At 51.7% G+C, this 19722-nt stretch overlaps 2 protein-coding genes across 8 annotated transcripts in view; both read right to left on the bottom strand.

The window, feature by feature from the left end:
- LOC308385295 (NLR family CARD domain-containing protein 3-like) overlaps positions 1-117 on the bottom strand; it is a gene marked incomplete at its 5' end in the record, with an annotated part of 33049 nt that extends 32932 nt beyond the window's left edge. Inside the window, one exon of the mRNA XM_080864135.1 lies at positions 72-117. Coding sequence (XP_080720261.1) covers positions 72-117 — 46 coding nt within the window. The remainder of the gene's footprint in view (positions 1-71) is intronic.
- Positions 118-4298: 4181 nt separating this feature from the next.
- The window catches only part of LOC308386158 (histone-lysine N-methyltransferase 2C-like), a 50132-nt gene continuing 34708 nt past the window's right edge, over positions 4299-19722 (bottom strand). For 5 of the 7 annotated variants that reach the window (XM_080865483.1, XM_080865480.1, XM_080865484.1 and 2 more), the window contains 32 exons: positions 19235-19642; positions 19028-19139; positions 18872-18938; positions 18724-18787; positions 17875-18107; positions 17307-17726; positions 16883-16990; positions 12704-13612; positions 12313-12573; positions 12031-12231; positions 11792-11953; positions 11568-11703; positions 11302-11425; positions 11039-11214; positions 10847-10959; positions 10629-10766; positions 10493-10538; positions 10305-10420; positions 10131-10229; positions 9664-9876; positions 9456-9583; positions 9060-9255; positions 8766-8975; positions 8307-8686; positions 7875-7987; positions 7610-7746; positions 7389-7516; positions 6989-7190; positions 6790-6906; positions 6526-6599; positions 5311-5419; positions 4299-5238 (listed from right to left, as the gene is read on the bottom strand). In XM_080865483.1, the coding sequence (XP_080721609.1) occupies positions 5146-5238; positions 5311-5419; positions 6526-6599; positions 6790-6906; positions 6989-7190; positions 7389-7516; positions 7610-7746; positions 7875-7987; positions 8307-8686; positions 8766-8975; positions 9060-9255; positions 9456-9583; positions 9664-9876; positions 10131-10229; positions 10305-10420; positions 10493-10538; positions 10629-10766; positions 10847-10959; positions 11039-11214; positions 11302-11425; positions 11568-11703; positions 11792-11953; positions 12031-12231; positions 12313-12573; positions 12704-13612; positions 16883-16990; positions 17307-17726; positions 17875-18107; positions 18724-18787; positions 18872-18938; positions 19028-19139; positions 19235-19642 (5993 nt within the window). In that variant the 3' untranslated portion in view covers positions 4299-5145. The remainder of the gene's footprint in view (positions 5239-5310; positions 5420-6525; positions 6600-6789; positions 6907-6988; positions 7191-7388; positions 7517-7609; positions 7747-7874; positions 7988-8306; positions 8687-8765; positions 8976-9059; positions 9256-9455; positions 9584-9663; positions 9877-10130; positions 10230-10304; positions 10421-10492; positions 10539-10628; positions 10767-10846; positions 10960-11038; positions 11215-11301; positions 11426-11567; positions 11704-11791; positions 11954-12030; positions 12232-12312; positions 12574-12703; positions 13613-16882; positions 16991-17306; positions 17727-17874; positions 18108-18723; positions 18788-18871; positions 18939-19027; positions 19140-19234; positions 19643-19722) is intronic. The other 2 variants (XM_080865485.1, XM_080865481.1) reach the window with 1 other exon arrangement.

Genomic DNA, 19722 nt, shown 5'->3' on the forward strand with positions numbered 1-19722 from the left:
TGACAGCTACGATTGGTCAGTTTGAGCTTTGTGTGTTTCTGTGTTAATGTCCTAAAATACTGAGCTCCTACCTGCGGATGGAGCTGATAAAGCTGGCTGGTCTGGTTCAGACTCCATCTTTGATCTATGACAGAATGCGGTACAGTGAATCAGGATCAGCTGGTCTCATATCACTTATTGCAACACATCATAGCACCCCGGTTTCTGATGGAATCTTCTGTTTACACACTGCAGTGAAGTTATAGCACTGAGAAAACCTGCGGCTGATGTAGAATTACCAGTACTGGCTAGAAATATTTGGGTTCACCTCAACAAACAGGTCATGTTAGAAGCAGTTTCTTGGATTAAGGCTGGACTCTGTTCTATTTTCTCTTTCTCTGTTTCTCTTGTTGAGAGGCAGCGAACAGGGGTGGGTATACTTTTATATATATGGCCCCAGCTCTGTGTTTGGATATTGGGTTTCTCCAGAGGATGAGGAAGTTTTTTCCCTGGACCAATTAACGGGTCCTCATTGTTGGTTTTGCTTTGTACCACAAACAATAGTTCAGAATACTCAGCCATCTTGGAGTCCCTGAAAGGTGTTTGGGATCTACCTGATGTGAACCCAACTGATGTTCGGGTATTTGTAATCGTATCACAAGACCTGCAGCTCTACACCTTGTACACTCAGCAAGTGAAGCTTGGTTTTCACTTGCTACCTAGGGGTGAGATGGACCAGATGGTGGAGAAGGCCTGGCCCATTCAAACATACGAGTGTCGGCTGGGAGCATCTGGCAGAGGTCCCAGTCTGGAAGAGCTCCAAGCTTTAACAGCATTTTAAGGGAGTTTAGGGACACTGAATCCTGATGTACCATCTTCCAAATGTGGTATCTAACCGGGGCCGTTTTTCCATTCTCAAGTATGCAAGTCCATTCTTCATAAGTTCACATGGGAGTCCAGGCTTTCCGAGAATGCAGCACAATCATTCTACAATTGGAGCAGCGGTGTACTTCATGACATCAGGAGTTTTTACTGCCGCCCCCTCTGAACTGTGATTAATATTTGGAATGGAAATTACACATGATGTAGTTAAATCTTTTTTTTTTTTTAAGTGACTTTGACAAAATTGGCTTTTCTGTATTGTCTGTTTCATAATGTCTAATAAACTTCATACAGTTAAACACAATCACTACATGACTGAAAAACAAGCTTAATCCATCTTAATAAACATAGTACACATGTATGCCTGAAACAAACAGGTGAGACGTTAGAACGCTTTTATTTCTATTTTAGTAAACACTCAAACCTACAGCACACAGCTGCTGGGGTTTGGAAGAGAACTGAACAAATATTTCAAATATAATGTGATCATTGTTGGAGCACTTTTCAGGATCTCCACGTATTACCATGCTGTTTTTGTTCCCAGGGAAAATGTTTCCTCGTGAATTTTTAGTGTTAGATTAAATTCAGTTAGCTGTTTAAATAAGAACAGAACATTTTACATCAGGGGATATGACAGAAATATACTGACAGCTCTCCAAGTATGATGTCAATATTAACCCTGGAGAACCCATGGGGTCCAGATGAACACATTCAACTTTTGGGGATTAAAGGTAGAATGGGAGGGAGAGCCTTCAGTTTTCAGGCCCCTCTTCTGTGGAACCAGCTTCCAGTTTGGATTCAGGAGACAGACACTATCTCTACTTTCAAGATTAGGCTTCAAACTTTCCTTTTTGCTAAAGCATATAGTTAGGGCTGGACCAGGTAACCCTGGATCCTCCCTTAGTTATGCTGCATTAGACGTAGGCTGCCGGGGATTCCCATGATGCACTGGGTGTTTCTTCTTCACTCATGTATTAACAGACCTCTCTGCATTGAATCATATCTGTTATTAATCTCTGTCTCTCTTCCACAGCATGTCTTTTATCCTGTCTTCCTTCTCTCACCCCAACCAATCGCAGCAGATGGCCCCGCCCCTCCCTGAGCCTGGTTCTGCTGGAGGTTTCTTCCTGTTAAAAGGGAGTTTTTCCTTCCCACTGTCGCCAAAGTGCTTGCTCATAGGGGGTCATATGATTGTTGGGTTTCTCTCTGAATCTATTATTGTAGAGTGGGCCGTACAATATAAAGCACATTGAGGCGACTGTTGTTCTTGTTATTTCAGGCTTTATAAATAGAACTGAATTGAAAATGATTTGCAGTCACCTAGAGGACCATGAACCCCTCTGTACCCCAAAGTATTCTGCAGTCTAAGGCGAGGTCATCTGTCCTACAGCTAACTTGGGACAGCAACAGGAAAAGTGATGGAAAATGGAGGGATGGATATTTGTATTTAATATATAAAAACTGAATTTAAACTTTCAGATTTTAATGAGCGCATCTTGAACTAACCCTCAAATAAAATATAAGATTTGTGTCACACAAGGCAACTCAAGAGTCTGATGTGACTGTTCCTGAGTTTAAATCTGAAGGTTTTGCCATCAGCACTGAACGCTGGAACAACCTGCTCGAGGACAAAAGCCTGTCAGCATCAGCTGCTTGCTTTGAATCAGCTCTGCTCTCATATGTGGACATCTGCCCTGTTGTGACTCAAAAACCTAAATCAAACTCAGTGAGTGTCAGTCATATTCAGTAGAGTTTGTTTCTTCCCATTTTAGTTTGAGAAAATATTTTAATCAACAAACTTTACGTTTCGATGTTGGTTTTATGGGACTTTTTATTCCACTTAGCTTTGCTCTAAATCCTAAAGGCAGGATAAGAAGACCCGAGCTGTGGGGGAATATTTTAGAAGGCTTTTCCATGACTTTGGTAGAAAACAGCCTGATGTGGAGGAGAACTGATGAGGGCTGAGAAGTGAAGCTTAGACAGTTGGACTATTTCACAGTGTGAGGCTGGACGTGGGAGACGTTCATCTGCTCTCCAGCAGCCTGAAAGCGGACTGCAGACACAGGCTGTTACATCGTTCACACATCAGTGTGTCAGATAAAGAAGAACCTCAGAGGGGAAGTGACGTGTGTGTCTCTGCTGCTGATCCAGAGTAACTTCTCCTTTATTCAGACTTCCTGTGACTGACGTTTGTCTCTAACATCCTGAAGCGTGCAGTACACACACAGAAGTCACTTTGACAAAGCTCGGCATCTTTAGAGAGCTTTGATGCTGATTCACTCACATCAGCAGGTCACTCCACTGGATGGAAAACACAGCATTAATGAACACGTCCTCCTGTAAAGGACACTTCAGTGTCTCCTCTGCTAAAGGAGGCAATAAAGGAAACACTGAAGCTCCTTCCTTTAGTTTTTGAGACTTCAAATGGCTCCATCCGTGGCTGCAGAGACTTCAGGTCTATTCAGCTGTTATCTGCTTTTAGAGGGGCGGAGTCTTTATCGGCACATGTTATTAACCTGACCAGTGGGTGGAGCCCACAGGTTTTATGACTTGTTGTATCCTGAGGGGTGTGAGGTTAATGTGTCAGTGAGGCGTAGCCTTCACACATAAATGCTGTACACATACAGAGATTCATGCAACGCCTTTACTTTTGAGTTATATTTACATGTTCAAAATACAACTATCCAAAAGCACCATGGTAACGGATTCTGAACAGCTCACCTGGTCAGGAGCAGGCGATGTGCAGCGTGCTGGTGGGATAAACCCGCCTCCGTCTCAGAGAGAAGAAGATCCTGATTTCCTCATCGTGGTCATCAGCTGCTGGATCTGTGCTCCTCCCCTGTCCATTTACAGGAGTCAGATGACTACATAAGAGGAAGTGTGCGTCTTGGAGACATGAGCGCTCTCAGGTGACGATGTCTGAGCTGTATTTGATCATCAAACCTGTAAAATTGTTTCTCTGACTCCAGCTTCAGCCCACAACCTCAGAGCTCCTGCTCACCCTCACAGACCATGAAATGCCCCCGGATCCACCCAGGCAACAGTAAACCAGCTGTTGACCCACAGGAAGTGAGGAAACAGGAAACATGGCGCTGATGTGACAAGAGAATCTTACAGAACCAGAGGTGCCGATTTCTGCTGAAACTTCATGGCTCTAAAGGCGGCGCCGTCACGTCTTGTTCTTCACTTTTCTGACGCCTTTCATGTTTCCACACTGCTGCACGCACCCACCCACCCCCACTCGGTCTGTACAAACACAACTCCAGCTTTCATCACAGGAGGGCATGAAGCCCGCTTACACAACCAGGCATCACAGGAAACAGAGCCAGTCGTTACGAAACACATTAAGTCCCAACGACAGCTCACACAGCAAATACACTGAAACACTGAGGTGGTCATGTGACTGTTGCTATGCACACAGAACAGAATGAGGCGAGAGCAACATGTAAAATATTTTATTTTTCTGTAAATGATTCTAAATCAGAGTCACCATATTTCCCAAAAACAAACATCTTCATCGTCACGGTTACGTCCAGTAATAATAAAAAAGGCTTCGTGTCGTCTCTGTACACATCAGCAGTCTCCTATGTACACGGCAGCGGGACTCGGCGCCTGAAGGCCGCGGTGACGCCTGCCCGACTCGCTTCACAGTCCGTCCAATCGGGATGCGGTGCCGGGTCAGCAACACAAACTGTACTTGAAACGCTGCAGCTGATCGGCGGTGGTGAGGATGGTGGGGGGCTTCTTAAACTCTGTGTGCAATTCTCTCATCTATGGTACACGTATTTACACACCGCCACGCCGGACCTCGAACGCACCGCAGGTTTAGAAAATAGCTTCATTCAGTAATAAATACAAAAAAACTCTTATTTTACAGGAAATTAACAAATGGAGGTGGGCGGGGCAGGAGTGGGGTGGGCGGGGCCAGGGAATAAAGTCTATTTTTCTTGTTTTTGTGTTTTAGTGCAAGTTAAAGACAACACATTCTCTGATCTCAAATTTACATCTGTGCTCATTTTTACACACAATATACACAGAGGACCAGCCTCTTTAAGCCCCGCCCACTCTCCAACACAGCTACGCCCTCAGAAACAAGCTTCTGACCCCACCCATGCGCATATATAACCCCCACCCTGACCTGTTATCCCCATCATCAATATTATTATCATTACTTGTGTTATCAAAGCAATCACTTTCATTATTATCACTGTGTTGATATGAAGTTAAGCTCCGCCCACAGGGGAGGCGATCGACAGAGAGCGAGCTGCCTGTGTGTGTGTGTGTTCAGTTCATCCATTTGCGGCAGTTGACGGCTCCGCAGTGACACGGGATCTTATGCTGATCGTCCTCCAGGTCGAACTTGTAGTCGTAGCACAGCTGGAGGGGGAGGGGCAGTAATCAGTAACCACACACGCTCTGAGATGCTGACTGATGGAGGGCGGGCCTTACCTCTTCTCCTCTCTGGATGCGTCTGCAGGAGCTGATGATGATCTTGTTCTCCTTCTCCACAGTCACCACCTCAGTGATACAGTTGGGAGCACATGAGTGGTTGATGTACCTGCCAATCACACACAGAGGCGGGTCTTTCACAGGTCAACAGACCAATCAACACTATTAAAAATTCCTGCACCCTGCTGGGATCCTTCATCAGGTTTTCACTTTGAGCTCTCTGAGTTTATCAGAACTCGGCTGGTTCAGGTATTTATCAATGCAGAGCCACCTGAGCAGCCGCCCCCCCCGAACACACCTGAACTTGGACTTGGGGCAGCCAAATATCCCAGAATGCATTTAGTTTGAAACTCAAACGTGGGGATGTCGGAAGAGAGCGGATAAAAATTTGGGACCGTGACATAAATAAAGTTTTAATGAATGTTGATAAGTAAATTTCAAATATCTGCTCGACTTATCAGGACATCACATCTGTAAGAAGTGCTCTGCTCTTTCAGAGACGTCCATTACCCCACCAGCTGTCAGCTGACCGAGAGGTCAAGGGTCACTAGAGCCAGTGAGAACGCCTCACTTCCGGCACAATAACACACGAGGTATACACGTCACCAAGATAACATGTTAACGTTCGGTTTATTCCCGAGCGGCTCATCGCATGTGACTTTCTTACATCACGTGTGATTTCCACTGCAAACATGAATCAGTTAAATTCAGAGGGGCAGTAAAAACACTGGAGCTGAGCTGTGATGTCATCACGTCACGCCTCAGCGGTTTGTGTCCTGGAGCGAGGACACTTTCAGGTGTGTTTTCCCAACACCATGAGCACTCAGAGCGAGGGCGGAGCTGCGACCCTTCCACAGCCCCGCCCTCACCTGTGAGCACCAGATGAAAGGAAAGTTTCCTCTGAGGAGTGTCTGAGCGCTCCACGACAGGTGAGGAGCTCAAATTGAGCTGCTGCTCACCCACAGCTTTAAACACCAGAACACCTGATGCGTCCCAGGAGAGGTGTTTCAAGTCCAACTGGGCAGAGACCCCAGGTGGACACACACACACCTCTTTACGATAGCCTCCTACTACATCTGAACATCAGGACTGTTTGATCACCTCCTTGCTGAAACAGCAGGGGGCGCTTACCTGAGCGTCTGTACAGGAAGGGCTCATTGGGTCAGGTGTGTGCAGGTCTGAGATCAGCACTGAACCGGTCTGAGCTGGACTCACCTGGCGGGTCCCCCGGTGATGGTGGCGTCGATCACATAGTCGTTGTCGATCCGGAACATGTACACGCCGCGATTCTGCACACAGACACACAACACGAGTGAAAGACATGACCCTCTGGAGGTGAGACGTGCAGGCCCCACCCCCTTCACACAGATGTCACTGACTGTTTATGTTTGTGTGACATGTGAACGAACCAATCAGACGACAGCTTTCAGTCGACGTGACTCCGATCTGAACATCAGAAGTCGCAGACCTGTGTGTTACCTGTGATTCGTACAGCCTCTCCTTGCGATTGGCTACTTCACTCCTGATGATGGTCCCGATGTATTCGATGACCATGGTGCACTTCTCGATGTCTCTGGCAGCGTACAGTCCGAGACCCTGCGAGCACACACACAAACACAGTCAGCTTCCTGTCCTGCGTTGGCGGTCAAGTGTTCGGGCTGTGCTGCAGGTGACCCACCTGGATGCGGGAGCGTGCCAGGTACACATTGCTCTTCCACTCAGCCTTCATGCGGCGGTACTGCGAGGACTTGGAGTGGCGTCCCTGGTGAGCGCCGGCCACGGACTCGCCCGGAGACAGAGAGATGACGCCGGGGACGAGGCCCACGATGGAGCCCACCGAGCCCTGACACCTGGGGGCGATGCTGGCCAGCAGGTAGGGTCTGAGGGGGGAGAGGAGGGCGTCAGGCAGCTGTGGGTGCGCTTTACAGAAACCTGTGACGGAGGCCTGAGCAGATCTCTGTCCCAGCCACACTGACGATGTCACAACACAATGCAGAGCAGCTACACTTTGCCCCACCCGCCCGCCACTTCCATCAGCAGCTTGACACAAAGTGACATCATTGCTTCAGAGCACGTACCTTTTGGCCTGACAGGCTTTGGGTTCGGAACGGGCGGAGCCTGACGGGTTGAAGGCCAGAGGCCACTCCATGAGGGGGTTCCTGCCGTAACGAAAGGTGTAACGCTCACAGGCCTCCACGCCAGGTAACTGAAACACACAGAGAACAGGTGAGTCTGGGTCCCTGTTTGAAGGTGTGTGTGTGTGTGTGTGTGTGTGTGTGTGTGTGTGTGCTGGACGTACAGACTCTATGATTCGGGTCACCGCAGACGTGGTCAGACCAAACAGATCTTCTCCTTTCAGGTAAACTGGGAACAGCTTCAGAGTCCCGCTGGAGGTCCTCATCTGGGAGACGGGATCCAGGATCTGATCCCACACAGCTGCACGCACACGCACACACACACACACACACACACACACACACACACACACTTTGGTTCATCGCCGTGCTCCTGAGGAGCAGCAGTGCTTCTGATGACAGTTGTGCAGACACACAGGTGATGGTTACCTTTGGGCGTGGGTCCGGTCAGAATGAGGTCATCGTGTCCTTTCTCCACCACCTTAACCTTGAACAGCGGCTGCCCCTCCTCCTCCTCGATGTAGCACATGTACTTACAGCGTCTGCGGAGCACGAGCAGAGAGCCATCAGACCGACCAATCACTGCTGACGTCTACCTGTGATCAGACCAATCACTGCAGAGGGAGGTAAACACCCTCTCACACTGTGGTTGGTAATCCGACACCTCCATCACTACTCTGTGTCAGACCGCCTTCTTCCTGTTGCAACCTTTCACAGTAAGAGCTCCTAACATAAACATCTTCCTGCAGATCTAAACTTTGTCTTCCATCAGAGAAAAGTGGGCAGTGTGATGTAGCACAGCGGTGGGCGTGGCAACCGCACATTGATTCTGATTGATAATCTGCACGCTGCTGCTCTTACCTGTTGCTGTGGCGCATGCTCCAGTAGATACGGTTAGCATGGTAACCGACGGGGAAGATGGCCGTCTCGTTGTGGAAGGTTCTCATCTGCTGTGGGAGGAGCCTGCCGATGGCACGGAACAGCAGGCTGCCGACCCTGAAGGTGTGCTGCCGCTCACCACGCTGCACCACGGCTGCGATCTGGCGCGCCTCGTCCCGCTGCACGAACACTCGGCGGAACACCGCGAAGCATCGCAGCTCTGAGTCGTACGGGTCAGAGGCCGTCACAGCCGCCGGGTCAGGGGCAGAGCTGGGAGTGGAGGAGGGTGAGCTGCCGCAGGACCTGTCCCCGGTGAGAGGAACCATCCTGGGTTTATGGAGGTGGCAGAGCATGGTCTTATCCTGGAGAAGAGAGGAGGTGCAGGGTGAGGAGGAGTGCCCGGTGGGCGTGAGCTCAGGTGTAACTCGGCCTTGCGCTTACCTTGAAGAAGGTGCACTGGGCCTGCGAGGCGCAGGTGAAGTGGTAGGTGTTGGTGCAGCGGAGGCGGTTGCAGCCGCTCGTGGCGCCGGTCTGCTGGCAGTGAGCGCAGCGCAGCGTCAGTCCTCGCCTCAAAGCCAGCTCCACGTTGATGAGCGCACCCGCCTGAGTCTCGTACACCTCGCTGGACCACAGGGCGCAGTTAAGGTGCACCTGGGACACAAACACATGGACGACAGGTGAATGGGCCGCACCGCGCCGCCACCGGAGACTCAGAGCAGAGAGCGGCGCACTCACCCACAGATCCAAGTCCAGGTTCAGGAGCCTGGCCGGTCCGTCTGTCTGGCCATCGCCCTGCTGGTGACAGAAGCAGCACCTGCGCTGGTCTCTGGGTAATGGTTCTGGACGAAGACACGCCCCCAGGTTCTTCAACAGCTCATCCACTTCATCCTGTGTTGGCAAGGCAACCGCCTCATTAGAGATGCAAGTACCCCTGCGTGAAAAAGAGAAAGATTACTGATGACAGAACATCCAGGTCTGATAACGCGCAGCTGAGGGCGTCGTGGTGCCACGTGCACTTGCACAGGCTGTTATCCTCAAACACAGTGGTCATTGCTGGAGCAGAGGCTCCGCCCCTTCCCCCACAGGTGCCAAAAACTAGTAGGTGAGGTTCAAATGAGGTCCCTAACATACCTGCTCAGTGTGATGTTAACACTCCAGCGTCGCCAGCGGGAACTCTTCATCCTCTTTCCATGGCACGATGACAGCGAGTCCTCCTCACCTGGGACTGCCCGGGGGCGGGGCTTCAACTTTACCTTCACCTGTAAGCCGGTCAAATAGTCAGTCTTCAAATCAATGACCTGACTCAGTACAATGTTAGTTCACAGGTAACCACGCCCACCTTGAGGCTGTCCATGCGAGGCCTGGTCTCCATGGTGATGGCAGAGGCAGATGGGAAGAAGAGAGGTGGGGTGGAGGAGGATGTCGGGGGAGGCGAGGAGGGAGCACGGGGGAGGGCGTGGACGGCAATGGAGGACATGTTGTTGGTGTACTGGTGCTGCACCCTGGTGGGAGGGGGGCACTCGGAGCCGGAGAGCAGGACAGGGACTGCAGACTGACAGCGGGACAGGTGTTAAAGCGGTGCATTGTGGGAAATCTACCTGAACTCCTGACCCCAGACTAAACTGCACCAGGGGAACAACCAACCAAGGAGAAGAAAACAACAAAACACACACCCACCCCCCACAGCAGCCAATCGTAACAGCTACCACTATGACTGTAACTAAACCATTGTCTGTGCCTAATCTCAGCGCCAAACACATCAGCCAAATGAAGGCTGGGACACCTGCGGTGTGGGCGGGGCCTCACCTTGGTGCCTGCAGACCTGCTCTGGAGGTCGTTGGTGTAGAGGGTGGAGCAGTTGGGACTGCAGAAGAGCAAGCTGGAGCCGGGTCCGGACTGACCCTCCTGTAACACACACACAGAGGGTGACTTCCTGTCCACTGTGAGGTCACTCTGACCGTCTCCTCTGAGGCGTCTAACCTGTTTGAGCTCCCTGACAATGCGGACTCCGTTTCCCAGCAACACCTTGCAGTAGCTGCAGCACTGAGGCCTGGTGGTGGCAGCGCCGCCCTGCTGGCTGAAGTCCATTCTGACACCTGTAGACACGGATAGATATGAACAGACGCACAGGTGTGTGCGTGCGTGAGTGTGCGAGTGTGTGTGCAGACCTGTGTTTCCTGTAGCGGCCGCTCTCTGTTTTGTGGCGGATGAACCCTGTGAACACATCAAACAGCTGTCAGTCACCTGGAGAGACGCTCAGCGCCGACAGCGATGAAACAATGCTGCGGGGTGCAGCGATCTCACCTGCATCAGCGGCACCTGCACGCTCGCCAGCAGGGCCAGAGAGCTCTGCTCGGGACCGGACGCTCGGCTCAGCTGGTAGTTCACAGGGACGGGGACCCGCAGCAGCTCCGCCACCGCCGCCATCACTCCTGGAACGTTCTGGAAACAGAGGGTCACAGCAATGACGACCAGGGGGAGGGGCTACTGATACATCAACATTAATAGCAAGAGATGTTTACCTGGGCTGCAGTGGGGTTCAGGGTTATTGCTATGGTAACCAGGTCTGTGTTCGAGCAGGAAGGAAGTCCCTGATGGTTGGTCTCAGTCTTCACTTCCTGTTTGACTGCAGAGCCTGCACACAGGTGAGCAACAGGTGAGCATCAGTCAGAACAGACAGGCGGCATTTTCCAGTCACGCTGTGGCTGACTCACCTTTCCCCCAAGCACAGGGGATCATGGGTAGTGTAGGCGACGGGCAGGGTGAGGGAGGCTCCAGCTTGATGAAGGACAGGTCGGGGTACCGGCTGATCTCTATGTCCGCCACGCTCTCCGGGGACGACGATGGAACGTAGCTGTCGGGGTCATCTTGCTCTGACGAGTCCTGGACCCTGAGGATGAGAAATCACAAAGAAAAGTCAGCACGACTCAAGACGACGACGAGGCATTTGGCTTCACATCTGAGGGGCGGGGCTAACCTGAGCTCCTCCTGGTTGTTGTGGGGTGGGGTTGGGAGGGAGGCAGGCACATCCACTGTCCTGGAGGGATGGTTTAAATTGAGAAGCTCCTCCCCTTTCAGCTTCAGAGCAGACACACCTTTCACTGAGGTAGAAACAGGAGGAAGAGATCAGCTGTTGCTCTCGTGCAGCTGTCAGGTGTCCACATACTTACGGCCACACTGTCACAGCTGCACAGGCTAACCTGTGCCTGTCAGACAAAGAAGAGGGTCAAATAAGCCTCTCACCATCCTGCTCGCCGACCTCCTTCCTGGTCAGCTCCTCTGTCGTGGCGAAACCGTTCACCAGTTTCTGCCTGGCAACAGGAGGCGGCGTCGGTGGCAGGGAGGCCGGAGGAGTGGGGGGGTTACTGAGGTTGTTCTGCTGGAGGAGCAGACAGGAAGTGATGTAAAATTAAACAGCAGTACCACACCATTACTAAAGTATTACCTCAGTACCCATGCAGCGGTACCTTGTATATGAGCTGGGAGTAGTAGTCGGTGACTCCATCCAGGCAGGCGTTGCCGAAGGAGCCGCTCAGCCTGGAGTCTCGGCCCAGAGAGGAACTGCCGTATGGGGGGAACAGACTGAGATCCACCCCCAGGACCGGCTCCATGAGGGGCAGCACTGCCAGCTGTTGATGGAGGGGAGAGGTTTAAACTTTCAGACATCTGCTTCCTGCTCAGTAAACAGGAGGAGGCGGGGCTCTACCTGTCTGAGGTGTGTCACCACTGGGTCAGAGGAGGAAGAGGTGGAGCAGGATTGGAGTAGCTTCTCCTCCTCCTCCTTCTTCTTCCTTTTGTACTTGGGAGGAGCTCGGTCTTTGTCGGGCCGGGCGGGTCTCTTGCAGCGTTGCGTCTTCTTCCTGCCGAAGGTGTCCAGCAGCTCTGAGGCAGGACCGTCCCTCACCACCTGGAGGTGGAGCACATGATCAGCTTTTTTAACTAAAAGGTCACATGACATTCCATTTGTCTGCCCTGGCCACCTCCTCACCATGTTGCCATGGGAACCAGGTGCATCTTCCTCTTCAGATCGACAGCCGTCGCTGGACAGCTGTCGCCGGGCGATAGGCGGAGCTTGGGTGATGGGCGATGGCGTGTTGGCAGGGGAGGTCTTGTCCCTTAGCAGGTGTCTGAGCAGCTCCTTACCTGCATCGCCTGCCTGATGAGGAGACGTGGGGGAGAACGGCTCTGCCCGGCCCTCCTCCATCTTCACCACCCTGGCTCCACAGGCTGCGGCCTCCTCGCGCTCCTCCTGCAGAGAGACCCAGGAAAGTGACACACAATACCATAGTTCATCCACTATCACAGCATCACTACAGTATCACAGCATCACTACAGTACCACTGCAGCACAAGTGGGATGAAGTGTGAAAACAAGCGCACCTTGACCTTCAGCAGAGCTGCAGACAGGGGCCCTCTCTGGCACTCTGAGCCCAGCCCGGAGGCTCTCTGCTGGGCTGCAGAGATGATGGACAGCTGCCTCTCCAGCTCTGATGATGGGGCCAGACCAGAGAGGGAGGAGCTCTGAGGGAAAGACAGCTCTGATTGGTCCATGCTGCCAAAGGTGGGTGTGGAGCACGCAGTGTCAGAGACAGCAGGGGTGGGAGGGGCAGTGAGGTCATCCGATTGCGAGGACAGTGGCGTCCTGGCCCCCCCTCCTCCTGTGGCTTCCTCCCCGTCCTTCTTCCTACTCCTCTTCTTATTCGGTTTATTGTCCGGGATGATGTCAGAATACAGCTGGATGAGGGAGGCGGGGCCACCAGAGGAGGAGCAGGGGAAGGAAGTGGCCAGAGGAGTGGAGGGAGAGGAAGAGGAGGAGTCGTGTCCGAATAGATGTCCCTGCCCTGCCGGATGGGAGGAGGGCATTCCTGCTGCTCCTATCCCAGCTGGGTGTGCCTGCCCTGGGGCTGAGGGTCCTGTGAGGCCAGGCAGCCTCGGCCTGGTCTGGAGGCTGGAAGGAGCCACGTTCATGGGGGGTTCACCTGTTGGAACAGGGGGCGCTCCAGGGAGTAGAGGCCTCGCCGTGAAGCCTTGGCGGAGGCCCGCCTGCAGGGGAAAGGTCACTGCCATCTGGCTGTGGTGCTGAGGTCGAGGTCTGGAGGTCTGGAGGAAGTCCTGGGGCAGCTCGGAGCTGAAAAAGGGCATCTGAGACAAACCGTCCCCTCCAGGGGCAGGACCCGCTGTCGGTCCCACCTGAGGACCCGACGGAGTTGCGGCAGGAGGCACGGAGGCCCCCAAGAGGCTCTTCTGCTCCAGCTCCAGTCTCTGCTGCAGGACGCGGTGACGCTCCACCTGGAAGCACATCAACAGGATTCATGAGCAGGAGGAGGCTGCAGACACCTCTGACCTTTAACCCCTGACAACCATGCTTTATTCATACACACAACAATTACATACTCATGTGGTCTAATCTGTTCTCGTGGATGTAACCAGGCCTCCAGACTCCTTCTTACCGTAACCCACATTTCTAACATTGACACCTCTGCTGGAGCTCCTTGCTCCCTCCTTGTCTACCATTCAACCATCTTCAAGTTTGACTCTCCTCCAAGGATCGGATGTACCAATAAGGATTCAATCTGTCTGTCAGCTCCACCCTCTTCCCACTGTCCTCGTTAAAAGCCGTCAGACCTCATTGGCCCCCATTATCATCACTATTACTCGTTCCTTCATCATTGAAACCTGCCTCCTTTACTCCCATTCTTAAAAAGCCTGGTACAAATAAATTCATTTAGATATCCGATCTCCTCTTTGTTTCTTAAACTCTTGAGAAAACTGTCTCCTCTCGGCTTCACACACGTCTCAGTAACAACAATAATCTCTATGAACAACTCCAGTCTGCTTTCCATCCACTTCACAGGGAACGACTATTCAAAACGACCAACGTCCTGATGGCAGCTGACTCCAGTTTCCTCGCCATCCTCCTCCTTCTTGAGCTGAGCCGTTGATTTCCCACACCATCCTCTGGAAAGACTGCCCTCCCTGCCTGGTTCACCTCACATCTCTCATATTCAATTTAAAGCTCACTCTTCAAGTTCATTTCCTGTTTCTGCCGGTGTTCCCCAGGGTTCAGTGTTGGGGCCTCTGTTATTCATCACTGAAGTGCTTCCACATAAATATTAGCTTTCACTGCTACACAGCTGACACTCAGCTGTATGTTCCTTCCAAACCCAGTCTCACCCTTCCACCCATACCCTCTCTCCCTGCCTCAGTGAGGTTAAATCATGGCTCTCCTCCAGTGTCTCACACTCAGCAGTAATACAGGGAGTGCAGAATTATTAGGCAAATGAGTATTTTGTCCACATCATCCTCTTCATGCATGTTGTCTTACTCCAAGCTGTATAGGCTCGAAAGCCTACTACCAATTAAGCATATTAGGTGATGTGCATCTCTGTAATGAGACGGGGTGTGGTCTAATGACATCAACACCCTATATCAGGTGTGCATAATTATTAGGCAACGTCCTCTCGTTTGGCAAAATGGGTCAAAAGAAGGACTTGACAGGCTCAGAAAAGTCAAAAATAGTGAGATATCTTGCAGAGGGATGCAGCAGTCTCAAAATTGCAAAGCTTCTGAAGCGTGATCATCGAACAATCAAGCGTTTCATTCAAAATAGTCAACAGGGTCGCAAGAAGCGTGTGGAAAAACCAAGGCGCAAAATAACTGCCCATGAACTGAGAAAAGTCAAGCGTGCAGCTGCCAAGATGCCACTTGCCACCAGTTTGGCCATATTTCAGAGCTGCAACATCACTGGAGTGCCCAAAAGCACAAGGTGTGCAATACTCAGAGACATGGCCAAGGTAAGAAAGGCTGAAAGACGACCACCACTGAACAAGACACACAAGCTGAAACGTCAAGACTGGGCCAAGAAATATCTCGAGACTGGTTTTTCTAAGGTTTTATGGACTGATGAAATGAGAGTGAGTCTTGATGGGCCAGATGGATGGGCCCGTGGCTGGATTGGTAAAGGGCAGAGAGCTCCAGTCCCACTCAGACGCCAGCAAGGTGGAGGTGGAGTACTGGTTTGGGCTGGTATCATCAAAGATGAGCTTGTGGGGCCTTTTCGGGTTGAGGATGGAGTCAAGCTCAACTCCCAGTCCTACTGCCAGTTTCTGGAAGACACCTTCTTCAAGCAGTGGTACAGGAAGAAGTCTGCATCCTTCAAGAAAAACATGATTTCCATGCAGGACAATGCTCCATCACACGCGTCCAAGTACTCCACAGCGTGGCTGGCAAGAAAGGGTATAAAAGAAGAAAAACTAATGACATGGCCTCCTTGTTCACCTGATCTGAACCCCATTGAGAACCTGTGGTCCATCATCAAATGTGAGATTTACAAGGAGGGAAAACAGTACACCTCTCTGAACAGTGTCTGGGAGGCTGTGGTTGCTGCTGCACGCAATGTTGATGGTGAACAGATCAAAACACTGACAGAATCCATGGATGGCAGGCTTTTGAGTGTCCTTGCAAAGAAAGGTGGCTATATTGGTCGCTGATTTGTTTTTGTTTTGTTTTTGAATGTCAGAAATGTATATTTGTGAATGTGGAGATGTTACATTGGTGTCACTGGTAAAAATAAATGATTGAAATGGGTATATATTTGTTTTTTGTTAAGTTGCCTAATAATGATGCACAGTAATAGTCACCTGCACACACAGATATCCCCCTAAAATAGCTCAAACTAAAAACAAACTAAAAACTACTTCCACAAACATTCAGCTTTGATATTAATGAGTTTTTTGGGTTCATTGAGAACATGGTTGTTGTTCAATAATAACATTATTCCTCAAAAATACAACTTGCCTAATAATTCTGCACTTCCTGTAAAACTGAAGCTTGTCAGCACAGGTTACAGGTTTTCCATTAATACTGACAACACCTCCACCCCCCCTCAGGGTAACAGTCTGGGTGTCCTCCTCGACAGCACTTCCTCCTTTCCTCGCCCCACATGCTGCTCCTATCCTCGTCACTTCTCAGATACTGTAATTCTGATTTCTCGCGATCATAACTCGCACAGCCTCCAGAGAGCGCATCACCCTCTTCTTCATCAGCTGCACTGACTGTAGATGCTCGAGTCTCCTTCACTTGACGTGTATCCACAACCTGGTCCCTCCCTACTTGTGTGATTTACTCCACATTTACTCCCTCTCATTCACCGATGTCTTCACCTCATTGTTCCCGTCTCACCACTAAGAGGAACAGAGCTTTCAGCTGCTCTGCTCCCCGACTTTGGGATTCACCTCCTCCTGAACTCAGTGATACTGGCTCTCTTCCCTTATTAGAGTCTAAACCCATCTGCTTAAACTGGTTTACTCTCTTTAACACCGACTCCAGTCTAATGCTCTGAGTGTGTTTGAGGAAACACACTGCGCTCCGTCTCACTCCTCTTTACATTTAACTCTTCCTGGTTCCTAACCAGGGCGTGCTCCAGCTGTGAGAGCATGAACGTCTTCATGTTGTGGGTAAACAGAAACTTGAGGAGTCAGAGGGGACGCGCTCTATGAGGAGGAGCTCTGCTGACTGAGGCCCAGCTTGCTCTGCTCCTCCTCCTCCGTGATGTTTTACCTCCTGCATGAGCTGAACTCGCTGCCTCTCCTGCTGCTCCCTCAGCCTCTCCCTCCTCTCCCTCTCCTGGAAACCCTCGCTGAACGGGTTGTTGTCGTCAAACTTGACCTGTGGAGGAGGCGGAGTCAGAGGGGTTAGCCAGCGCCCAGGAGCAGCCTAAGCTCACATGAAGCAGTGTTACTGCAGGGTCCCCCCCTCATTGGCTTTTCTAATACAGATGTTCAGAGATACATAAAAGTTGGACTGACAAATCCAGATGTGGACCGGCATTAGACTGAACTTCCTGTGGGGTCTCCTGTGCTGATGGAGGTATGAGGGCTCAAACATATGGAGATAATCCCCCCCTCCCCATCTGATTTATGATGCGAGTCTGGTTCTGGATCAGGTCTAGATCACAGTGGGGTGCAGCAGCCATGTTTGTTACCTGAGGGGCAGGGCCAGCTCCATCCACTGTGGCTCCATTGGGACCTCCGGTGGGGCCTCGGGAGGCGGCAGTAAAGCCTGCCGTCTGAGCTGCGAGGCCCGGCACTATAGCAGAGGGCGCCTGGGTGTGTGGGGGTACTTGCGGGCTGTTGGGTAGGGCAGCGGGGAGTTGAGGGGGTTGATGAGGCGGCATCCTCTGCCCCATCACCCCTGGAGCCCCACCCCCTGGAGTCCAACCGGGAGGCACATTTGGGAGACGGGCCGGTGCGGGGCCGCCTGGGTGGGGTTGCAGGGGCACGATGGGCTGTGAGAGCAGCTTCTGAGGGAGTGGGGGTGCCGGTTGCTGCTGCAGACCCCTCTGAGGATGTTTGGTCCGGTAGTCCTCGATGAGCTCGGCGTGGTCCTTCTGCTGCTTCCGGATCTGGACACAGAGAAGAAGCACTCACTGTGGATACACCGGCCCCTGAAAACGGTCCCTTACAGGTTTCACTGGCTGCCCCCGGCCGGCCTCTACCTTCAGTTCAGTCTGATAATCTGGATTTATTCTGCACTAGGATCAGCTCCGTTACCTGCTCTAGCTGCTTCTGGACCACTCCCTGCTGCTCGCTGATGTAGCGTAGCTGGGCGGCGTCCTCCTCTGCGAAGACACGGCCCGCCTTCTTGGCCGTTCTCTGTTTGGCTGACAGAGCCTTCTTGGTCTTGCGGTGAGCAGCGATCTTATCCTCCAGGAGGCGCTGCTGCATCTGCAGGAGCTGCTGCGTCTCTCCGAGCCAGTCCTCGTACTGCGGCCGCTTGGGCTCATCTGGGAAAAGAAGGAGTCAGAATTCAGTGATGAGGAGAAGAAGGAATCTGACTTCGCTCATATGTGGCTGAGAAGAAACAGCAGCATGCGATCAAAGAGAAACTTTGAGCGCATGCTGCTGTTTCTGCTGTCTGCACAGGCTCCAGGAAGAACTGAACTTTAAACGTTTACACGCAGGCGTAAACTGATCAGAGCTCATCAATGAGCTCCTGGTCTTTCTCCTCTGTGCCTGATCCTCTTCATCGTGTTGGTTGTGTTTGAATTGGAGATTAGAAAGTGTGGATATGAAGGTTATTATAGGTCATTTAAACTGAATTAGCACATTTCTACTCTGAGCACTCAAAGCACTTTATACAACTTGCCTCATTCATCGATCCTACAAGCACACGTTTCTAACGTTCAAGAACAACTCGGGGTTAGACACTGCTCTCTCTACTGAGCTGCAGCCACCCAGGTAAAACACACAGTCACTCCAGTCATTTTTAATGCAACAAACCGAAACCAGTGGGTCTCTGTCAGATTCTGTGACCGTATAAAGCTCTCCCCGGGCTTTGTGTTAGAACCACTGCTCTGAATGTACCTGTTCAAGCTGCTCTGATTGGTTTCTGATACTCACTGCTGAACCCGGGGCCAAAGCTCGGGGGGTTGGGTTGCACCAGCTGAGGGGTCACCGTCCCCTCCTGACACAGAGAAAGACCGCAGACATGTTAGAGAAATGCTCTGTCCTGTGTGGTCAGTTACTGTGTCCGAGTCCTTCAACATACCTGTAATACCAGGTGTGGAGGCTGAGGGGGGACCTCGGGACCTGGGGCTGCTGGAGGCTGCTGGAACCTGACGCGCACACAGACAAAGACTTCAAATGAAGTTGAGAGAGGGAACGTTCACAGAGAACACTGAGGTCAGAGGTCAGAAGGTCATACCTGTTGATGACCACGGGATTCAGGCCCAGGTTTCCCTGAGACATCACTTTGTTTATGCCTTTCAAAGCCACCATCTTTGCCTTCATGATGGGGTCTGTAATGGAATCAAAGTCTGCAGGACAAAACAAGAACACGAGTTCAGCAGGGGCTTCATGAGAAAGACAGTCCAATGGTGCTTCAGGGGGAGTTTCAGGATTCTGGACTTACCCACACCAAGGAACGCAGAGTCTGTGGTGGAGCGCTGTCTGATCAGGGCCTGCATCTGTTTCTGTTGCTGCTGCTCCTGCCGCTCTTGGTCCAGGAGGTCCTGCAAAAGAAGCGGCTGCTCCTCCAGAAGCAGAGGCCTTTGTTTGTTCTGGTTCTGGACCTGGGTCTGAGCAAAGGTACCCTGGGTCTGGCTCTGCGTGGAGGTCCCCATATGTGGAGGTTCGGTCTGAGTGGTAAGGAGGAGGTGAGGAGGCTGGAGAGGCAGTGGGTGAGGCGGGCCTTGGGGGGCCTGAGGAGGCAGACTGGTGTGAGGAGACACTGAGACAGCCTGAGGGTGGGGGGTGAGTTGAGGCGAGGATGAGGGGGGCCCAAAAGGCCTCTGCTGCTGCTGGAAGACAGGCTGTTGTCCTGGGAGAGGAAGAGCAATCAGAAACAGTTCTTCCATTTCAAATCTGCTGATTAGACCAACGATTGGTCGATAACACGAG

Source organism: Rhamphochromis sp. 'chilingali' (assembly GCF_963969265.1).
Source record: "Rhamphochromis sp. 'chilingali' genome assembly, chromosome: 18".
NCBI lineage: Eukaryota > Metazoa > Chordata > Actinopteri > Cichliformes > Cichlidae > Rhamphochromis > Rhamphochromis sp. 'chilingali'.